The 21,081-nt window shown below is 44.1% G+C and overlaps 1 protein-coding gene across 6 annotated transcripts in view; it reads right to left on the reverse strand.

Moving 5' to 3' along the window:
• The window catches only part of obscnb (obscurin, cytoskeletal calmodulin and titin-interacting RhoGEF b), a 625,157-nt gene that overhangs the window by 293,575 nt on the left and 310,501 nt on the right, over positions 1-21,081 (reverse strand). For all 6 annotated transcript variants that reach the window (XM_041184481.1, XM_041184479.1, XM_041184482.1 and 3 more), the window contains 2 exons: positions 17,836-18,102; positions 6,867-7,133 (listed from right to left, as the gene is read on the reverse strand). In XM_041184481.1, coding sequence (XP_041040415.1) covers positions 6,867-7,133; positions 17,836-18,102 — 534 coding nt within the window. The remainder of the gene's footprint in view (positions 1-6,866; positions 7,134-17,835; positions 18,103-21,081) is intronic.

Consider the following 21,081-nt stretch of genomic DNA (forward strand, 5'->3'; position numbering starts at 1 on the left):
GGGTAATGCATTAAATCTGTCGAAGGGTCATGAGGACTCGAAACGTCAACTCTTTTCTTCTCCGCCGATGCTGCCAGACCTGCTGAGTTTTTCCAGGTAATTCTGTTTTTGTGTTGCATTAAAGAGTGATGTGTGTGTGTTTGGGTCACCTTATTGAACTGGTGTCATACTGACATGATTGCATCCCTGTGTATTTTGGAATTGCAGCCACTTAAAAACTGCCATGCACACTGATTTGGTGAGGCCATAGGTGAGATGATTATACAACATGAAGATGTTTAAGGACATGCGCTAAGAGAGTGATAATCACATTCTACAGTGGCCAAATTTTACCAAGGCTACTCTCTCTTCCAAGGATGATTCCATCATTACAGCGCATGGCGACTACTGACACTTGTGTGATCATTGTGAGATCCTTGACCTTTTGTGAAAGGTTCAAGCTGAGAATGAATGTATTGGGGCATCCCATGCATCTAAGGCCAAGGAACACCTTGATTGTGGGCATTTGTCATCACCTTATTCTCCTGGAATCTTGTAGCTATCAAGTTTTCACAGGCACATCTGCTGCATTGTAACCATGCAATGGCATCTTCATGTGGCTCGTCTGAATCCTCGCCCTATTCAGACCCATCCCCTTCAATGTCCGAAGAGGTAGCTAGTTGGCAGTGGATGTCCTCTATGTCCCCGTAAGGCCAAATCCTGCAACAGCTGGCAGATGTGACCAACCAGTTCCCTGGACATACGCAGTCTTCGACAACACTGGAAACTGTTCCCATTGGTGGAGGATCAAGAACCAGAGGGCAATTGGCAAAAGAAGCAGGACTATGGGGAGAAGGCTGGGTAGTAGTAATCAGGAAATAGCACTTATGGAGAGCCAGCACAGACATGACAGACTGAATCGCCGCCTTCTGTGCTGCAGAAATGCTGAAACACTGAGATATAGTGCAGAATATTCTGCTTGTTGGGTGAGCATCCCGACGTCTTCGTGCACACGTGCGATATTTCGGTCGGCGGGCGCATGAAGGAGTCGGCAGCACACCCACCAACTATTAAAAGGCCTATTAAGGTCATTAAAGTGCTAATTGAATTAAATTTTTCACTGCCTGTCCAACCTTATGGTTGGCGGACAGGCAAAAAGGCCAAACGGCCTTTGCATTTTTTAGGAAACCTTGTCCATGGGCAGGATGAGGCTTCCAACAGCAATTAAAAATTAAATATAAATGTTAATGTTTCATTCATAACATCTCCTAGTGCATGTGACAGAGTCACATGAGAGGACATGTCTTTAAATATTTTAAAATTCTTCATTTTTCATTTAAATCTCCCTGAGGCAGCTCTTATTGCACACAATAGCACGCATGCATGAACTAACATATTCGCCCTCCTCCCGCCAAGAACCAGGCAACGCTGAGCATGAAATTGTGGCCGATGCTCAACTGTGGGCAGCGATCGCTTTCGCAGCCGCTCCCGCTCACCCTTGCCGAGCCCGCCCAACGAGGGCAAAATCCTGGCCATAGGGTCACATAAGTAAAAATGAGGAATTGGTGTGAGTTAGGAGGTCCTTAGGTGAGAAGGTCAGGGTGGGAGGGATCAGGGTGAGCGATCTGTGAGCTTGGCTTTTTTTAAAAGATATTGGCTTTAAGTTTCTGCTAGGGGTGCACTGTTTTTTCATCATAATTATTCCAAAATTGGCCAAATCAGTGCAAATCGGGTTCCCAAAATCGTTTACAATGGTTTATAAAACATCACACTCGAAGCTGGTCTCAACCACAAAACTGGTCACATTCCAGATCGAACTAATTTCCATTGTGCGTGTCAGTTAATTGTGATATCTGCGGACCTTGGAGGAAGCATGTAATATCAAACTGGTTCTTTATGGTGCAAGGAGATTAACAGGTGCTACAAAAGCCTAATGCCTGCACTACAGACCCCCCCAGAAAGGTATTTGATGTGGGCCTGAATCGCATGGGTGCCATTTTTGTCCCAAAATGGTGTCCACAGCATACATAAATTTCTGGTCAGTCAGTTGATCCAACACCAGTGCTGCCAATTTTAATGTTAACGCTCCATAATGCCATCTCTTGAAAACACACTGCTCAACATGCATTCAGCAGGAGAAAGGAAGCCCTCCCTCCCCCAACAACACAACTTACAAGGATCATCAACCACTCTCTAGTTGGTTGCTGATAATTCGACTGGCTCTGTCTGAGTTTGCAGAATTGCTGGATGTTTGTAAAGATGTTTAAAATTGGCAAAGTTGTCAGGCAGTGGTGCTGTACGTGGAGAAGGCCTAAGTTTTGAATTCAAGGGTTCCAGTCATGGCTGCTAGTGTTATCATCATCCTTGACCTGCAGCATCCAAAGGAGAAAAAGCAGAAGCAGCACAGAAGAGAACAAGCTGCCCATAGAGGGAGGAGGTTCTCAGCATGAGGCCTTATCCGCTCAGGTTCTTCCAGAAGCATTCGTCTTACCTCAGCCTAAGTCAGGAAAATGTGTGCATTGATGCTATCTTACTAAAGAGGTGAGAACTCTTCCAGAAAATCTTGCAACCTCAGAGCAGGGAAAGGATGTCAATGCCAGTAGCAGTGAAAGTGATTGACCATGAACTTCTTTAGGTGGGGATCTTTCCAGGTTGGAGAATGCATCAACTGGATTCTCTCCCCAGTTGTCCGTCCACTGCTGCATAAGGGACGTGACTGACACCCTTTATGCCAGGAGAGAGGAATTGTCTTTTCTCAGACCAAAATGAAATAGGTAGAGCATGAATGTAGCTTTGCTAGGATTCAAGCTTGGACTGATAACTGACAAGTAACATTTTTCAGATTTCCAACAAGAGAGAATCTAATCAACTCCCAACGTATAAAGACATTGCCATCACTAACTCTCCTACAGTCAACATCCTGAGTTATGACTGACCAGAAACTTAACTGGCCTAGTCATTCAGAAACTGCGGTTGCAAGAGCAGGTCAGAGGTTGGAAATTACGCGGTGAATAACTCAGCTCCTGCCTTTACAGAGTCTACTATCTACAAGACAGGAGTGTGACGGTGTATCTTGCATTTGTCTGGTTGATTGTAAATCAAACAACACTCAAGAAGCTCAACACCATCTATGCCACAAGGATCAGTGCTGGGCTATTTACAATATTAGTGACTTAGATAAAGAGACAGAGAATGACGTATCTAGGTTTGGTGATGATACAAAGCTAGGTGGGAATGTAAGCTGTGAGGACACAAGAGGCTGCAGAAAGATATGGACCTTTTAAATGAGTTGGCAAGAAGGTGGCAGATGGAGTATAATGCAGGAAGGTGTGAGGTTATTCACTTTGCTTTTCTATTCTTCCTATCAGAGTATGTTCTAAAAAACCTGAAACTTGTAAATGTTAATATTCAAAGGGTGTGCTCATATAAGTAACACAGAAAGTTAGCCTGCAGGTACAGCAAGCAATTAGGAAGGCGAAGTGCATCTTGGCCTTTTTTGGAAGGCATTGGAGTACAAAAATAAAGAAGTCAGGGCTTTGATGAGACCACACATAGAGTATCATGCACAGCTGTGGTCTCTATTTTTAAGGAAGGATATACTTGCAATGGAAGCAGTGCAGCAAAGGTTCACTAGATTAGTCCTTGGAATGACAGGGTGATGAGATGATGAGAGGCTGAGTAAATTGGGTCTATATTCTCTGAGGTTTAGATGGATGACAGGTGATCTCACTGAAACACACAAATTCTGATAGGACTTGATACAGTAGAAATTGAGAGGTTGTTTCTCCGGGCTGAGGAATCCAGAACACGAGAGCACTATCTCAGGTTAAGAAACTGATCATTTAAGACTGAGATGGGGAGAAACTTCTTCACTCAAAACGTTGCGAATCGTTGGAATTTTCTACTGTAGAAAGATGTGTATGTTCCATTCTTGAATACATTTAAGGCCAGGACAGACAAATCTTTGGTCTCTCAGGCAATCAAGGGATGGGAAAGGAGGCAGGAAAGTGTTGTTATGGCTGAAGATCAGCCATGATGACATTGAATGGTGGAAGCAACTCGAAGGTCCATATGGTCTTACTCTAGCTCCAGTTTTCTATGTTCTTATGATTGAGGAATATAGAACTAGGGGGCACAGTCTAAAATAAAGAGTCTCCATCTAAGGGGAGAGGCGGTGTGGTAGTGGTATTGTCACTGGACTGGTAATCCAGAGATCCAATAACCTGCTCTGGGGACCCAGATTCGAATCCAGTCAGAGCAGATAGTGGAATCTGAATTCAATATAAATCTGGAATTAAAAGTCTAACAATGACCATGAAACCATTGTCGATTTTCGTAAAAACCCACACCTGCTGATTACAATGTTCCATGCCCCCGCTCCCCGCCATCAACTGTCAAGGGTGGCAATGGCGCAGAATATAGTCTGGATAGGGGACTTCATGTCCATCACCAAAAGTGGCTCACTAGCACCACGACAGACCAAGCTCACTGAGTCCTAAGGAACATAGCTGCTAGACTGGATCTACAGCAGGTGGGAAGGAAACCAAAAAGAGGGAAAAACATACTTGACCTCATCCACACCAACCTGCCTGCCGCAGGTGCATCTGTCCATGACAGTATCTGTGGAAGTGACCACCGTACACTCCTTGTAGAGGCTAAGTTCTGTCTTCACACTGAGGATACCCTCCATTGTATTGTGTGGCACTATCGAGAAGATCTTTCAACTCAGGACTGGGTGTCCATGAGGCGCTGTGGGACATCAGCAGCAGCAGAATAGTACTCAACCACAATCTGTAACCTCATGGCCCAGCATATCCCCCGCTCTACCATTACCACCAAGCCAGGGAATCAACCCCTGACTCAATGAAACTGCAGGAGCCAGGAGCAACACCAGGAAAACCTAAAAATGAGTATCAGACTGGTGAAGCTACAACATAGATCGACCTGTCTGCCAAACAGCCTGAGTAGCAAGTCATAGACAGGGCGAAGCAATTTCACAACCAATGGATCAAATCTAAGCTCTGCAGGCCTGCCACATCCAGTCATGAATGGTGGTTCACAACTGAACAACTCACTGGAGGAGAAGGCTCCACAAATATCCTCTTATTCAATGATGGGGGAGCCCAGTACATCAGTGCAAAAGTTAAGGCTGAAGAATTTGCTACAATCATCAGCCAGAAACGCTGAGGGGGTGATCCATCTCAAATTCCTCCAGAGGATCCCAGCATCACAGATGGCAGTCCTCAGCCAATTTGATTCACTTCATGTGCTAGCAAGAAATGGCTGAAGGCACTGGATGCTGAAAATTTGCAAAGCCCCGAGCCAAGCTGTTCCAGTACAGCTACAATACTGGTATCTAACCAGCAATGTGAAAAATTGCCCAAGTATGTCTTGTACACAAAAAGGACAAATCCAACCTGGCCCCATCAGTCTACTCTCCATCATCAGTAAAGTGATGAAAGGGGTCATCAACAGTGTTATCAAGCAGAACATGCTTAGCAATAACCTGCTCAACAACATTCAGTTTGGATTATGCCAGGGTCACTAAGCATCTGATCACATTGCAGCCTTGGTCCAAATATGGACAAAACAACTGAACTCCAGAGGTGAGGTGAGAGTGACTGCCCTTGACATCAAGACAGCATTTGACTGAGTGTGATATCAAGGATCCGTAGAAAAACTGGGTCAATGAGAATCAGGGTGAAAATTCTCAGCTGGTTGGGGTCATACCTAGCACAAAGGAAGATGGTATTGTTGTTGGAGGCCAGTCATCTCAGCTCCAGTTCATCACTGCAGGAGGTCCTCAGGACAGTGTCCTCGGTCCAGCCATCTTCAGCTGCTTCTTCAGTGACCTTCCTTCCATTATATGGTTAGAAGTGGGGATGTTCGCTGGTGATTGCGCAACGTTCAGCGCCAATCCCAATTCCTCAGATACTGAAGCAGTCCATGTCCAAATGCAACAAGACCTGGGCAATATGCAGGCTTGGGCTGACAAGTGGCAAGTATCATCTGCGCCACACAAGTGTGTCAGGCAATGACAATCTCCAACAAGAGAGAATCCAACCATTGACCCTTGATGTTCAATGACATTAAAGTCACTGAATCCCCCACAATCAACATCCTGGGGGTTACCACTGACCAGAAACTGAACTAGCCATATGAATATTGTGGCTACAAGAACAGGTGAGAGGCTAGGAATCATGTAACGAGTAACTCGCCTCCTCACTCCCCGAAGACTGTCCACCATCTACAAGGCACAAGTCATGGGGGGTGATGGAATACTCCCCACTTGCCTGGATGAATGCAGCTCCCACAACACACAGGAAGTTTGACACCATCCAGGACAAAGCAGCCTGCTCTATTGGCACAACATCTACAAACATTCACTCCCTCCGCCACCGACGCACAGTAGCAGCAGTGTGTACCATCTACAAGATGCACTGCAGGAATTAACCAAGGCTCCTTAGACAGCACCTTCCAAACTCATGACCATTGCCATCTAGAAGGACAAGGGCAACAGATGGATGGGAACACCACCACTTTGAAGTTCCCCTCCAAGTCACTCACCATCCTGACTTGGAAATATATTGCCCGTTCCTTCACTGTTGCTGGGTTAAAATCCTGGAACTCCCTTCCTAACAGCACTGTGGATGTACCCACACCACATGGACTGCAGCGGTTCAAGAAGACAGCTCACCGCCACCTTCTCAAGGGCAACTGGGGATGGACAATAAAAGCTGGCCCTGCCAGTGAAGTCCACATCCCATGAATGAATTTAAAAAAAATCCTGCCAACAAAAGGTTAGCAAGAATGGTGAGTTGCATGAAAAATTACAAATGACAAAATTTATTACTTTGAATCACAATATCTGATGACAGTTGACTTACCCTTCACTTTTAAGGAGGCAGTGGTCTGTTGATCTCCAGAATCACAGGTATATTCTCCAGCATCTTCTAATTTTAGGCTGTGAATAAGCAACTCAACACAGGGGCCTTTTTGCTTCATTTCATGCTTGCTACTTGGCTCAAGCAGCATTGATCCCTTTCTCCATTTCACTGGGGCATCAGGTTTGGTGACCTCACAGATCAGCTTGGCAGTACTGTCCTCTTCGACCTCCTGATTATGCAGCTCTTTCTTGAAAAGTACAGGCAAGGCTAAAAGACAGTAATTTTCAAAATTTAGTTCAATTAACACTGAAACAAATGGGCAGAAATTTCCCCCTGTTTGGGGGGTAGGGCGGGGGCGAATCCGTTTGGCGCCCACAATCGGGGCCGCACCACCATTTTACGTGGGCGGTCCAATTAAGGCCTGCCCATCATGACGTGCACCCGGAAGCACTGACCGCTCCCTGTACGGATTGCTTAAATTATGGAAATTTGGATAAAGATGAGAAAAGAATTTAAGGACATGTCCCCTCATGTGAAACTGTCACATGAGCTGAGGCATGTCCATTATTTATTTCAGAAATTTTTATCTAAATAATAAATCCTTCAGCCTTTCATGAAAACTCATCCCGCCTGTGGATGAGGTTTCAAGAAAAATGCGCAGGCCACCTGGTCTGTTCGCCTGCCTGCCAACCTTAAGGTTGGACGGGCATCTCAGTTAATTAGGTTAATTACTTTTTAACAGGTCTTAATAGGTCTTTGATAGCTCGGTGTGCGCGCAGCCAAGCTGGCTGCGCCCCCGCCGAATTGACAATCTGAATGACGTGCGGTGACGTCGGGATGCACGCCCGACATCGCAGCGCGTCATTTTATGCGTCGGCAAGCGGTCCCGCTCACCAACCCAAAAATTCTGCCCAATAAGTCACTTATTATCCTGAAAAAATTCACAGGAGCGTAGGCCTCGGGAGCAGGAGTAGGTAATTCAGCTCTTCGGACCTACTCCGCCATTCAATAAGATCATGGCAGTTCTGAGTGGGTGCTCAAATCCACTTTTCTAACTGCACACCACCACCCACAGCCCTTGACTCCCTTGTCTATCAAGAATCTATCTAATTCAGCCTCAAATCAATTCAATGATGCAGCCTCCACTGTTTTCTGCAGAAGAGAATTCCACATACTAATAGCCATTTGGGAGAAAAAAAATCTCATTTCTGTCTTAAATGGGATACCCTTTATTTTTAAACTGTGTCCCCTAGTTCTAGTCTCCCTCACAAGAGGAAACATCCTCCTGGCAACAGCCCAATCAAATGTCCTCAGGGTCTTATATGTTTCAATAAGATCACCTCTCATTCTTCTAAACTCTAATGGGTATAGGGCCAACCTGTTCAATAATCCTTTATAAGACAAACCCTTCATCCCAGGAATCAGCCACGTGAGCCTTCTCTGTACTGCTTCCAATACAGTTATATCCTTTCTTAAACAAGGAGACCAAACTGCACACAGTAATCTAGGTGTGGTCACACCAAGGTCCTATAGAACTGCAGCAAAACTTCCCTACTTTTACGGTTCATTCCCCTTGCAATAAAGACTAACATTCCATTTGCCTTCCTAATTGCTTGCTGTACTTGCATACGAAGTTTTTATGATTCAGGCATCAAGGCACCCAGATCCATCTCTACCACATAGTTGTGAAATCTCTCTGCATTTAAATATATACCACTTCTCGATTTTTCCTGCCAAAATGGACAAATTTTCCCCATATTTGTTTCCTAATCATTTAACCCTTTGTAGACTCTTTACCTCCTCTTGAGACTTATTTTGCTACTTTTCTTGGTGTCATCACAAATTGAGCTCCAAATATTTTGTCCCTTAATCCAAGTATTTGATAAAGTTGTAAATAGTTGAGGCCCCAGCACTGATCCCTGTGGCACTAGTTGCAGCTTGCCAATCCAAAATTAACCCATTTATCCTGAGGCTCCGCTTCCTGTCAGCTAACTAATCTTTTATCCATGCTAATATGTTACCCCTACACCATGAGCTCTTATTTCCGGAAGTACTTTTAATGTGGCACCTTACCAAATACCTTTTGGAAATCCAAGTACACCACATCTACAGGGTCCCTTTTAACCACTTTACCTATTACTTCCTCAAAGAATTCTAATAAATTCCTTTCACAAAGCCATGTTGACTCTGAAGAAGATTCATATAGACTCGAAACGTTAACTCTGTTTCTCTCTCCACAGATGCTGCCAGACCTGCTGAGTTTTTCTGTTTTATTTCAGATTTCCAGCATCCGCATTATTTCGCTTTTATATTGTCATGTTGACTCTGCCTGACTGCATTATGATTTTCTAAGTATCCTGCCATAACCTCCTTAATAATGGGTTCTAGTAATTTCCCTAGATGCATCAATGCATCTACCATCTCTGCAGACACTTATTTTAAGGCCCGAAGATGCAGGCCATCAGGTCCTGGCTACTGTCAGCTTTTAATCAAATAGTTTGCACAATATCTTTTCCCTGGTCATGGTGATAGTTTTAAGTTCCTCCTTCCCTTTCAGTTCTTGATTCACAATTATTTCTGGGATGTTATTTCTGCCTTCTATTGAAGACAGACACAAAACACCTGTTCAACGCTTCCACCATTTCCTTGCTTTCCATTATTAGTTCTCCAAATTCACTCTCTAGTGACCAATACTCACTTTAGTTACTCTTTTCCATCTTAAATGTTTGTAGGAACTTTTACGGCTTGTTTTTATATTTCTAGCTAGCTTTCTCACATGCTCTAATTTCTCACTCTAGTATTTTTTTAGTTATTCTTTCATTAAACTAATAATACTGTATGCGATACAGTATTCATTATTAATTTGAAAGAGAAAATGAAAATTTGCATATATGCTCAATCAGGAATAAAAAGATTTTACAATTGAATTTTGATTTTGAAAGTAATTTCCTTACCATGTACAATTTAAGAATTTTACGCAGTCACAAACAACTTATCTAAATAATTTGCAATAGTTCGGTTAAACAGTGAAACTTTGGGAGAGAGAGGTTAAAACAGCGAGACTTCGGGACAGAGAGGTTAAAACAGCGAAAGTGCGAGAGGAGGACACTGGGATAGGCAGTCAGCAGCACCAAGAGGAGAGTGCGAGAGGAGGACCCTGGGACAAGCAGTCAGCAACATCTAGAGGATCTAGTCTTTCCAGGGGAACAATATTCTAATCTATACTCAAGTAGGAGAAAGGATAAAATAAAAGCAGAGGTATTCTATTAAGTTAAGATATGTCTGGGAGCTCAGTCATGTGATTTGCACATCCTGCGCTATGTGGGAAATCCTACACACTCCTGGCAGTCTGGAATACCAAGTGTGCAGGAGGTTACCCCAACTGGGGCAACTCAAACTACGGTGCATGCATGAGACTGAGAGATTCGTGATTCGCACATTTCAGGATGTGGTCACCCCGCAGCTTAAGGAAATGCAAGTGAGGGAATGTATGACTACCAGACAGATGAAGGGGACCAGGCAGGTAGTGAGGGAATCCCCCCAAAGTGCATCTCAATCGCAAACCGCTTTTCGACCTTGGAAAACGGTGAAAGTGACAGTTCCTCTATGGGGGCCAACCAGAGCCAAGGCCATGGCACTGTGTGTGGTCCAGCTTCTCAGCAGGGAGAGGAAGAATTGTGGATGGGCAATATTGGTAGGGGGGTTGTTAATGAGTGGAACCAGACAGGCACTTGTGCGGCCATAGATGTGCCTCCAGAATGGTATGTTGCCTCATGGGTGCCAGGGACAAGGTTGTCACGGAACGTCAGCACAGTGTTCTGAAGAGGGAGGGGGAACAGACAGAGGTTGTGATCCATGTTGGGACTAATAACAGAGGAAGAAAGAGAAATGGGGTCCTGTAAGCAGACTTGAGGAAGTTAGGTAGGAAATTGAAAAGCGGGATTACTCCTGGTACCACGCAGTAGTGAGTATAGGAACAGAGCAGATGAATGCACGGCTGGCGAGATGGTGCGGGAGAGAGGGCTTTAGATTCCTGGGGCATTGGGACCATTTATGGGTGAGGTGAGACCTGTACAAGTTGGACGGGTTACATCCAAACAGGAACGGGGCTAAAATCCTTGCGTAGAGGTTTGCTAATGCTGTTGGGGCAGATTTAAACTAAATTGTCAGGGGAATGGGATCCTGAAAAGTACTTCAGAGGGGAGAGAAGCTGAGATAAAATTAGAAGTTAAAGCGTTAGTAAGTGAGTCTGGAAGGCAGAGGAAGCACAGGCTAGATAAGAAAGAAGTGAGTTTAGCAAGGCTAAATGGAATATATTTTAATGCAAGGAGCCTGAGGAATAAGACAGATGAGCTGCGGGCACAGATAGGCACATGGGAGTACAATATCGGAGCTACAGAGTCATAGGGGTCTACAGCACAGAAAAAGGCCATTTGGCCCATCAAATCTGCACCAGTCAAACAGGTACGTAACTATTCTAATCCCATTTTCCAGCATTAGGCCCATAGCCTTGTATGCCATGGCATCACAAGTGCACATCCAAATACTTCTAAAATGTTCTGAGGGTTTCTACCTCTACCACCCTCTGAGGCAGTGAGTTCCAGATTCCCACCACCCTCGGGGTGAAAAAAGTCTTCCTCACATCCCCACCAAGCCTCCCGCACATTACCTTAAATCTATGACCCCTGATTATTGATCCCTCCACCAGGGGGAAAAATTCCTTCCTGTCCACCCTATCTATGCCCCTCATAGTTTTATACACTTCAATCATGTTCCCCTCAATCTGCCTTCTCCAGGGAAAATAACTCCAGTCTATCCAATCTCTCCTCAAAAATAAAACTCTCCAGCCCAGGCAACATCCTGGAAAATCTCCTCTGCACTCCCTCTAGTGCAATCACATCCTTCCTATAATGCCGATTCCAGAACTGCATGCAATACTATAGCTGTGGCCTTACCAGCATTTTATACAGTTCCTGCATAACCTCCCTGCTGTTATGTTCTATGCCTTGGCTAATAAAGGCAAGTATCCCATATGCCTTCTTAACCACCTTATCGACTTATCACACTACCTTAAGGGACCGGTAGACACGTACACCTAGGTCGCTTGGATCCTCGGTACTTCCCAGGGTCCTACCATTCATCGTGTATTCCCGTGCCATGTTTGTCCTGCCCAAGTGCATCACCTCACACTTATCCGAATTAAATTCGATTTAACATTAATCAGCCCATCTGACCAGCCTGTCTATATCCTCCTGCAGTCTAACGGTATCCTCCTTACTATTTAACACCCCATCAATTTTTGTGTCATCCGCGAGCTTGCTGATCAACCCTCCTACATTTAAGTCTAAATCCTTTATAAATACCAAAAACAGCAAGGGACCCAACAATGATTCCTGTGGAACCCCACTGGACACAGACATCCAGTCACAAAAACATCCCTCGACCATCGCCATCTGCTTCCTGCCACTTCACTAATTCTGGATCCAATTTGCCAAATTGCCTTGGACGCCATGGGCTCTTACCTTCCTTATCCGTCTCCCATGCGGGACCTTATCAAAAGCCTTGCTGAAGTGCAAGCAGACCACGTCAAATGCATTGCCCTCATCTCACAACTAGGCACCTCTTCAAAAATTTAAATCAAATTGGTCAGAGATGACCTCCCCTTAACAAAACCATGTTGACTGTCCTTGATTAATCCCTGCCTCTCCAAGTGTAAATTAATTCTGTCCCTCAGAGTTGCTTCCAATAGTTTCCCCAGCACTGTGGTTATACTAGCTGGTCCGTTTTTCCCTGGTTTATCGTTGCTTCCCTTCTTGAATAACGGTACCACGTTGGCTGTTCTAAAGTCCTCCGGCACCTCTCCTGAGGCCAGAGAGGGATTGAAAGTTATTACCAGCCCCACTGCTATCTCCTCCCTTGCCTCACTCAACAGCCTGCGATACATTTCAACTGGGCCTGGGGATGTATCTTTTAAGCTTGCCAGATCACTTAGAACCTCCTCTCTGCCTATGCTAGTTTCATTAATTATATCACAGACCGTCAGCTTGATTTCCATGCCCATGTTGTCCCTCTCACTTGTGAACACTGATACAAAGTACTCATTTAGAACCCCACCTACCTCTTCCGGATCTGTATGCAAATTATCACTGTAGTCCTTAATGGGCACTACTCTTTCCTTAGTTATTCTCTTACTCTCAGTGTACTTGTAAAATAACTTTAGATTTTCCTTTATTTTATCTGCCAATATATTTTCCTGCTCCCTTTTGGCTCTCCGAATTTCCTTTTTAAGTTCCCCTCTACACATTCTATACTCTGCTAGGGCTTCCAGTGTTTGAGCCCTCGGTATCTGCCATAGGCCTCCCTTTTTCTCTTTATCCAATCCTCTATATCCCTCAACATCCAGGGTTGGCTGGAATGGTTGGTCCTACCCTATATCTTTACTGGAATATGTTGGCCCTTTACTTTTCCTATTTCCTATTTGAATGAGTCCCACTGTTCTGATGCAGATTTACCTAAAAGTAGCTGCTCCCAGTCCACTCTGGCCAAATCATATCTGATCTTATTAAAATCGGCCTTCCCCCAATTTAGAACTCTGATTTCTGGCCCATCCTTGTCCTTTTCCATTACAACCTTGAATCTAACAGAGTTATGATCACTATCTGCAAAATGCTCCCCCACTGATACCTCTACCACCTGCCTGGCTTCATTCCCTAAAATTAAATCCAGGACCACACCCTCTCCTGTAGGACCTTCTATGTACTGGCTTAAAAAGCTCTCCTGGATGAATTTTAACAATTCCGCTCCCTATAAACCTAACACACTATGACTAACCCAGTTAATATTGGGGAAGCTGAAATCCCCCAGTATTACTACCTTATCATTTTTACAATTCTCGGAAATTTGCCTACATATCTGCTCGTCTATTTCTCTCTGACTGTTTGGGGGCCTTTAGTACACACCAAACAATGAGGTTGCTCCTTTTTTGTTTTTAAGTTCTACCCATATGGCTTCATTTGAGGAGCTTTCTAAGATGTCATCCCTCCTTATTGCTGTAATTGATTTCTTGATCAATATTGCAATACCCCCTCCTCTTTTCCCTCCTTTCCTGTCTCACCTGAAGACCCTATATCCCGTAATATTGAGATGCCAATCCTGCCTCTCCCTCAACCATGTCTCTGTAACATCAATGACGTCATACTTCCATGTGTTAATTTGTGCCCTCAACTCATCTGCCTCATTCGTCACACTCCTTGCATTAAAATAAATACCATCCAACCTTGCCAAACTCCCCTGTGCCTTAACAGGCCTATAATTTCTATGCCTTCCACACTTGCTCTCTCTTCTAATTTTGGCTGTGCATCTCCACTTGCTGAACCTCCTCTTAGGATCCTATTCCCCTGCCAAGTTAGTTTAAACCCTCCCCAACAGCACTAGCAAACCTCCCCGCAAGGATGTTGGTCCCATTCCAGTTCAGGTGCTCTGACCAAGACTTGGCTAAAAGGGCAGGATTGGCAGCTTAACATTCCTGGTTGAAGGGTATTCAGACGATATGGAGAGGGCGACAGTATTGGGGGAGGAGGGGTTGCAATATTGATCAAGGATTCAATTATAGCAGTGATGAGGGATGATATCATGGAAGGATTGATCGAGTTTTTCGAGGAAGTGACGAAGATGATCGACGATAGAAGGGCAGTGAAAGTTATATACATGGATTTAAGTAAGGCCTTTGACAAGGTCCCTCAAGGCAGACTGGTAAAGAAGGTAAAGTCGCATGGGATCAGAGGTGAGTTGGCAAGATGGATACAGAACAGGCTTAGTCATAGAAGACAGAGGGTAGCTGTGGAAGGGTACTTTTCAGAATGGAGGGCTGTGACTGGTGGAGTTGCACAGAGATCAGTGCTGGGACTTTTGCAGTTTGTAGTATACATAAACAATTTGGAGGAAAATGTAACTGGGCTAATTAGTAAGTTTGCAGACGACACTAAGGTTGGAGGAGTTGCAGATAGTGAAGTGGATTGTCAAAGGATACAACGGGATATAGATCGGTTGCAGACTTGGGCGGAGAAAAGGCAGATGGATTTTAATCCAGACAAATGCGAGGTAATGCATTTTGGAAGGTCTAATACAGACAGGAATTATACAGTAAATGGCAGAACCCTTAAGGGCATCGACAGGCAGAGGGATCTGTGTGTACAGGTCCACAGGTCACTGAAAGTGGCAACACAGGTGGATAAGGAAGTCAGGAATGTATATGGCATGCTTGCCTTCATTGGCAGGGATATTGAATATAAAAGCTGGGAAGTCATGCTGCAGCTGTATAGAACCTTGGTTAGGCCACATTTGGAATATTGCGTGCAATTCCGGTCACCACATTACCAGAAGGATATGGAGGCGTTGGAGAGGGTACAGAGGATGTTTACCTGGATGCTGCCTGGTCTGGAGGTTATTAGCTATGAGGAGAGCTTGGGTGAAACTTGGATTGTTCTCACCAGAGCAACGGAGACTGAGGGGCGACTTGATAGAAGTTTACAAAATTATGAGTGGCATGGACAGAGTAGATACTCAGAAGCTTATTCTCAGGGTGGAAGAGTCAATTACTAGGGGACATAGATTTAAGGTGAGAGGAGAAAACTATAGAGGAGATGTGCGGGGCAAGTATATTATGCAGAGGGTAGTGAGTGTCTGGAATTCGCTGCCAGAGGAGGTGGTGGAAGCAGGTACGATAGTGGTGTTCAAGAGGCAGATTGACAAATACATGAATAGGATGGGAAAAGAGGGATACGGACGCCGGAAGTGCAAAATGTTTTAGTTGACGGGAAATTTGATCGGTGCAGGCTTGGAGGGCCGAAGGGCCTGTTCCTGTGCTGTACTTTTCTTTGTTCTTTGATCATCAAATTAGACAATTTGGGTAGAAGTAAAAATCACAAAAGGGGCAAACACACAGTTGGGTGTGTGCTATAGGCCCCCAAATAGTCAGAGTAAGATAGAGAATATGTAATGAAACTTCAGAGAAGTGTAAGGATAATAAGGCAGCAATAGTAAGGGATTTTAACTACCCAAATATTAACTGGGATAGATTTAGTGTGTAAGATAGGGAGGGAGCAAAATTCAAAAGTTGCATCAAGGAGCACTTTTTTAGTCAGTATGTAGAAAGCCCAACAAGGGAGGGGACAGTTCTGGACCTAATATTCGGAAATGAGCCTGGGCAGGGGGAAGGCATATCAGTAGGGGAGCATTTTTGAGATAGTGACCATTATTCAGTTAGATTTAGGATACTTATGGAAAAGGATAAGGTTGCGCTGGGAATAAAAGTTCCAAACCGGGGAAAGGCTAATTTTACTAAGACAAGATATGATTTAGCCCAAGTAGACCGGGAGCAGCAATTTGCAGATAAAACTGGGTCAGAGCAATGGGAGGCATTCAAGGAGGAAATAGATAGAGTACAGGGCAAATATGTTCCCGTAAAAACAAAGTGCGGGATCGTCTGGGGAACCCTGGATGTCAAGGGACATAAGGTTAGGATTAAGGAAAAAGGAGAAGTTTATGGCAGGTACCAAGGGCTCAATAGGGCAGAGTCCCTAGAGGGGTATAAAAAGCGCAAAGGAAACTTGATAAGGAAATTAGGAAAGCTAAGAGAGTGCATGAGAAAGCATTGGTGGATAGAATAAAGGAAAACCAAAGGGTTTTTTTTAATTTATACGGAGCAAGAGAATAACTTGGGAAAAAGTAGGGCAAGTTAGGGACTATAGAGCTAATGTGTGTGTGGAACCGGACGACGTGCATTAATGAATACTTTGCATCGGTCTTAACAATGGAAAAGGACGACGCAGGGATCTCTTCTCCAACCCCACTCCAGTTCTGATCCCCCTTATTTTCCAATAATTTATGTACATTTTTCTTTTCCCACCTATTTTCATTATTTTGAAATGTATTTCCATCCATTGTTTTAGCTTTACCTTTTAGCTAATTTCGATCCCTTCCCTTCACCCCACCCCACCCCACTAGGGCTATCTGTACCTTGCTTGTTCTGCTTTCTACCCTTAATTAGCACATTCCTTCGATAATATTCAATATAATAGCTATTATTCATTAAGTAGTCATTAACTCAATTAAATGAGCTGCCCGTCCGACCTTAAGGTTGGTGGACAGGCAAAGAGCCTTCAACATTCATTGTCCTTTTGTCTATGACATCTTTTGACTATCTCCACCTATCACTAGCCCTCTATCCAGCTCTACCTGTCCCACCACACCCCCTCCTTAAACCAGCTTCTATTTCACCTCTGTGCTTCAGGGAGATCCATTTGACGTGTTTAAGTTTAAATAAAGTAAGGAAAAAACTTTTGAAACATGTCCCCTCATGTGATACTGTCACATGAGCTGGGACATGTCAAAGAATTAACGTAAACATTTTTACTACACTTTAAAACACTTCATGAAACCCCATCCCGCCCGTGGATGAGGTTTCATGAGAAATGCGAAGGCCGCCTGGGCTCTTTGCCTGTCCACCAACCTTAAGGTTGGAAGGGCAGCTCATTTAATTGAGTTAATGACTATTTAAATGGCCTTAATAGGCCTTTGACAGTTCGGCGCGTGTGCAGCCGAGTCGGCTGTGCATCCACCAAACTAACAATCTAAATGACACACAGTGACATCGGGATGCACGCCCGACGACACCGCGCGTCATTTTACTCATCGGCAAGCAGGCCCCACCCCCGTTCGCCGACTGGACAATTCTGGCCATGGAAATGAGGATCAACATTGGGCTGCCTCGAGCTTCACAGTTTTGACTCAGGGATTGTACCCTGCCCACTGATTGTACCTCCTCCATCCCAAATGTACAAGAACAGACATGTCTGCATTTCTAGTCCATTACCTTCCTTCAATGAGATAGGAACAATACTGAGCATACATGAAACAATGCAGTGTTAAAATCTAATTTAATCATATCATGTAATGGTCAGTGTCCTACCTTTTACTTTTAAGAAGGCTGTGGTCTGTTGATCCCCTGAATCACAGGTATATTCTCCCGCATCTTCTGGTTTTAGGTTGTGAATATGCAACTCAATAATGGAACCTTCTTGCTTCATTTCATACTTGTTACTTGAGTCAAGTATTGAAGATCCTTTTTTCCACTGAACGGGTGCATCATGTTTCGTAACCTCACAACACAATGACACTGTACTGCCTTCTTCAGCTTCTTTACTCTGAAGTTCTTGTTTGAAAAGTACAGGCAGGGCTAAGGATCACAGAGATTTTAATAATTTAGTGCAAGATAAAAGGTCAGGTCAATGCCAAACCTTGCACAGCAGTAATGATCTCAATAGCCAGATATGATTCAATTATGAATGTGTATATATATATATATATAAACATTGTGTGTGCTAATTCATCCTATTGTTATTATTGTCTTAAGTATCATACATTTGAAAAGCTATCTTTATTTGAGAGAAATTAATTTTTTCAATGGCCTCTTTTCGTACACTGATTTCATAAAGATAAAAGTTGGTTCTTCATATATTCAGTTATCATGAGGATAACAGCGGTAACTATGGTAATATTAAGAAGGTTAGAGCCCTCCGTTCTGGAACACTTTTAGTCTATGTTTGCAATTGTTATTACTAATCAATTTTCTATTCTGCAGACTAAGTGCGGTGGCAGGCAGGAAAGGCAGCGTGAGTCTCGCTGGGCGGCAGGAAGGCTGAACACACTTCTGCTTTTCAGTTCATTAATTATGCATCAGTGAGGAGCTCGGCAAATCTCAAGGCAGGACAGGAAGGACGTTGCCCGACCCTAATGGGGCCGAAGGTCCTGGCAACATATTTAAATGGCACCTAGCCAGACATCCACTCACTGCAGAGCAGCTGTTGCAGTGACGAAGAAAACTATGGTGCCCAAACATGGGAAATCCTCTGCCCCATGGTCCCGCAGAAAAGGACCACCCTGATGTGCAGGAAAGGGATGAATGATCTGCACCGCTCCACCAAGGTACATGAAACTTCTACTCACTGTCAACTCACATTCTCATAAGGGTATCAGGCAATTGAAGGGTTGGCATCCACAGACCTGCAGGTGGGACATTGTCACTGAATGTCTGCCAGCAATGTTAAGCTCACCATCTCATGCCACTGTGCTCACAGTCAATCCATCTGTCTTTATGCAGAACACAAATGAACATAACAAAAGAAGCGAAATATGATTGGAGAGGGAGCTGCGAAGATCACCCTTCTGCCACGTGTCAAGTTAGAGGAACAGGCCACAGGACTCACTTGTGAGGAAAGGGGTTGTTCTCGTGAAGGAGTTGAGATCAGCCTCCCCCAACAAGCCAGTATACATCGATAGCATGCAGGCAATGACTGTCAGTGATTTTTAATAATTCAGCTTGCTTATAGTCAATCACTAATTCTCTCTTCTCTCTATTCCTGGTACCAGCAAGAAAGGAGGAAGATATCCTCCTCCAGAGGGCACGGCCCCAAACCAGGCTGGAGAATGCGTCAATTAGACTCTCTCCACAGTTGTCCGTCCACTGATGCATAAGGGACGTGACTGACACCCTTTATGCCAGGAGAGAGGAATTGTCTTCTCTCAGACCAAAATGAAATAGGTGGAGCATGAATGTAGCTTTGCCAGGATTCAGGCTTGGACTGATAACTGACAAGTAACATTTGTGCCACACAAGTGCCAGATTTCCAACAAGAGAGAATCTAATCAACTCCCAATGTATAAAGACATTACCATCACTAAATCTCCCACTGTCAACATCCTGAGTTATGACTGACCAGAAACTTAACTGGCACAGTCATTCAGAAACTGCGGTTACAAGAGCAGGTCAGAGGTTGGAAATTCTGCGGTGAATAACTCAGCTCCTGACTCTCCAGAGTCTACCACCTACAAGACACTCGTGTGATGGTGTACCTTGTGTTTGCCTGGTTGATTGTAACTCAAACAACACTCAAGAAGCTCAACACCATCTTTGCCACAAGGATCAGTGCTGGGGCCTCAGCTATTTACAATATTAGTGACTTAGACAAGGAGACAGAGAATGACGTATCTAGTTTTGGTGATGATACAAAGCTAGGTGGGAATGTAAGCTGTGAGGACACAAGAGGCTGCAGAAATAAATAGACCTTTTAAATGAGTAGGCAACAAGTTGGTAGATGGAGTATAATGCAGGGAGGTGTGAGGTTATTCACTTTGATAGGAAGAATAGAAAAGCAGAGTATGTTCTAAAAAACCAGAAAATTGTAAATGTTAATATTCAAAGGGTGTGCTCATACAAGTAACACAGGAAGTTAGCCTGCAGGTAAAGCAAGCAATTAGGAAGGCGAAGTGCATCTTGGCCTTTTTTGGAAGGCGTTGGAGTACAAAAATAAAGAAGTCAGGGCTTTGATGAGACCACACATGGAGTATCATGCACAGCTGTGGTCTCTATATTTAAGGAAGGATATTGCAATGGAGGCAGTGCAGCGAAGGTTCACTAGATTAGTCCGTGGAATGACAGGGTGATGAGAGGCAGAGTAAATTGGGTCTATATTCTCTGAAGTTTAAATGGATGAGGGGTGATCTCACTGAAACATGCAAATTCTGATAGGACTTGATGCAGTAGAAACTGAGAGGTTGTTTCTCCTAGCTGAGGAATCCAGAATATGAGAGCACTGTCTCAGGTTAAGAAACTGATCATTTAAGACTGAGATGGGGAGAAACTTCTTCACTGAAAGGGTCGTGAATCCTTGGAATTTTCTACTCCAGAAAGTTGTATATGTTCCATTGTTGAATACATTTAAGGCCAGGACAGACAAATCTTTGGTCTCTCAGGCAATCAAGGGATGGGGGAGCGGGCAGGAAAGTATTGTTATGGCAGAAGATCTGCCATGATGGTATTGAATGGTGGAACTGGCTTGAAGGGCCTTATGGTCTACTCTTGCTCCTGTTTTCTATGTTCTTATGATTGACGAATATAGAACTAGGGGGCACAGTCTAAAGTAAAGAGTCTCCTTCTAAGTGGAGAGGCGGTGTGGTAGTGGTATTGTCACTGGACTGGTAATCCAGAGACCCAGGGTAATACTCTGGGTACCCAGATTCGAATCCGATCATAGCAGATAGTGGAATCTGAATTCAATATAAATCTGGAATTAAAAGTCCAACAATGACCATGAAACCATTGTTGATTTCCATAAAAACCCACACCTGCTGATTACAATGTTCCATGCCCGCCCTC

The sequence above is a fragment of the Carcharodon carcharias genome, chromosome 3 (genome assembly GCF_017639515.1).
Source record: "Carcharodon carcharias isolate sCarCar2 chromosome 3, sCarCar2.pri, whole genome shotgun sequence".
Lineage (NCBI taxonomy): Eukaryota > Metazoa > Chordata > Chondrichthyes > Lamniformes > Lamnidae > Carcharodon > Carcharodon carcharias.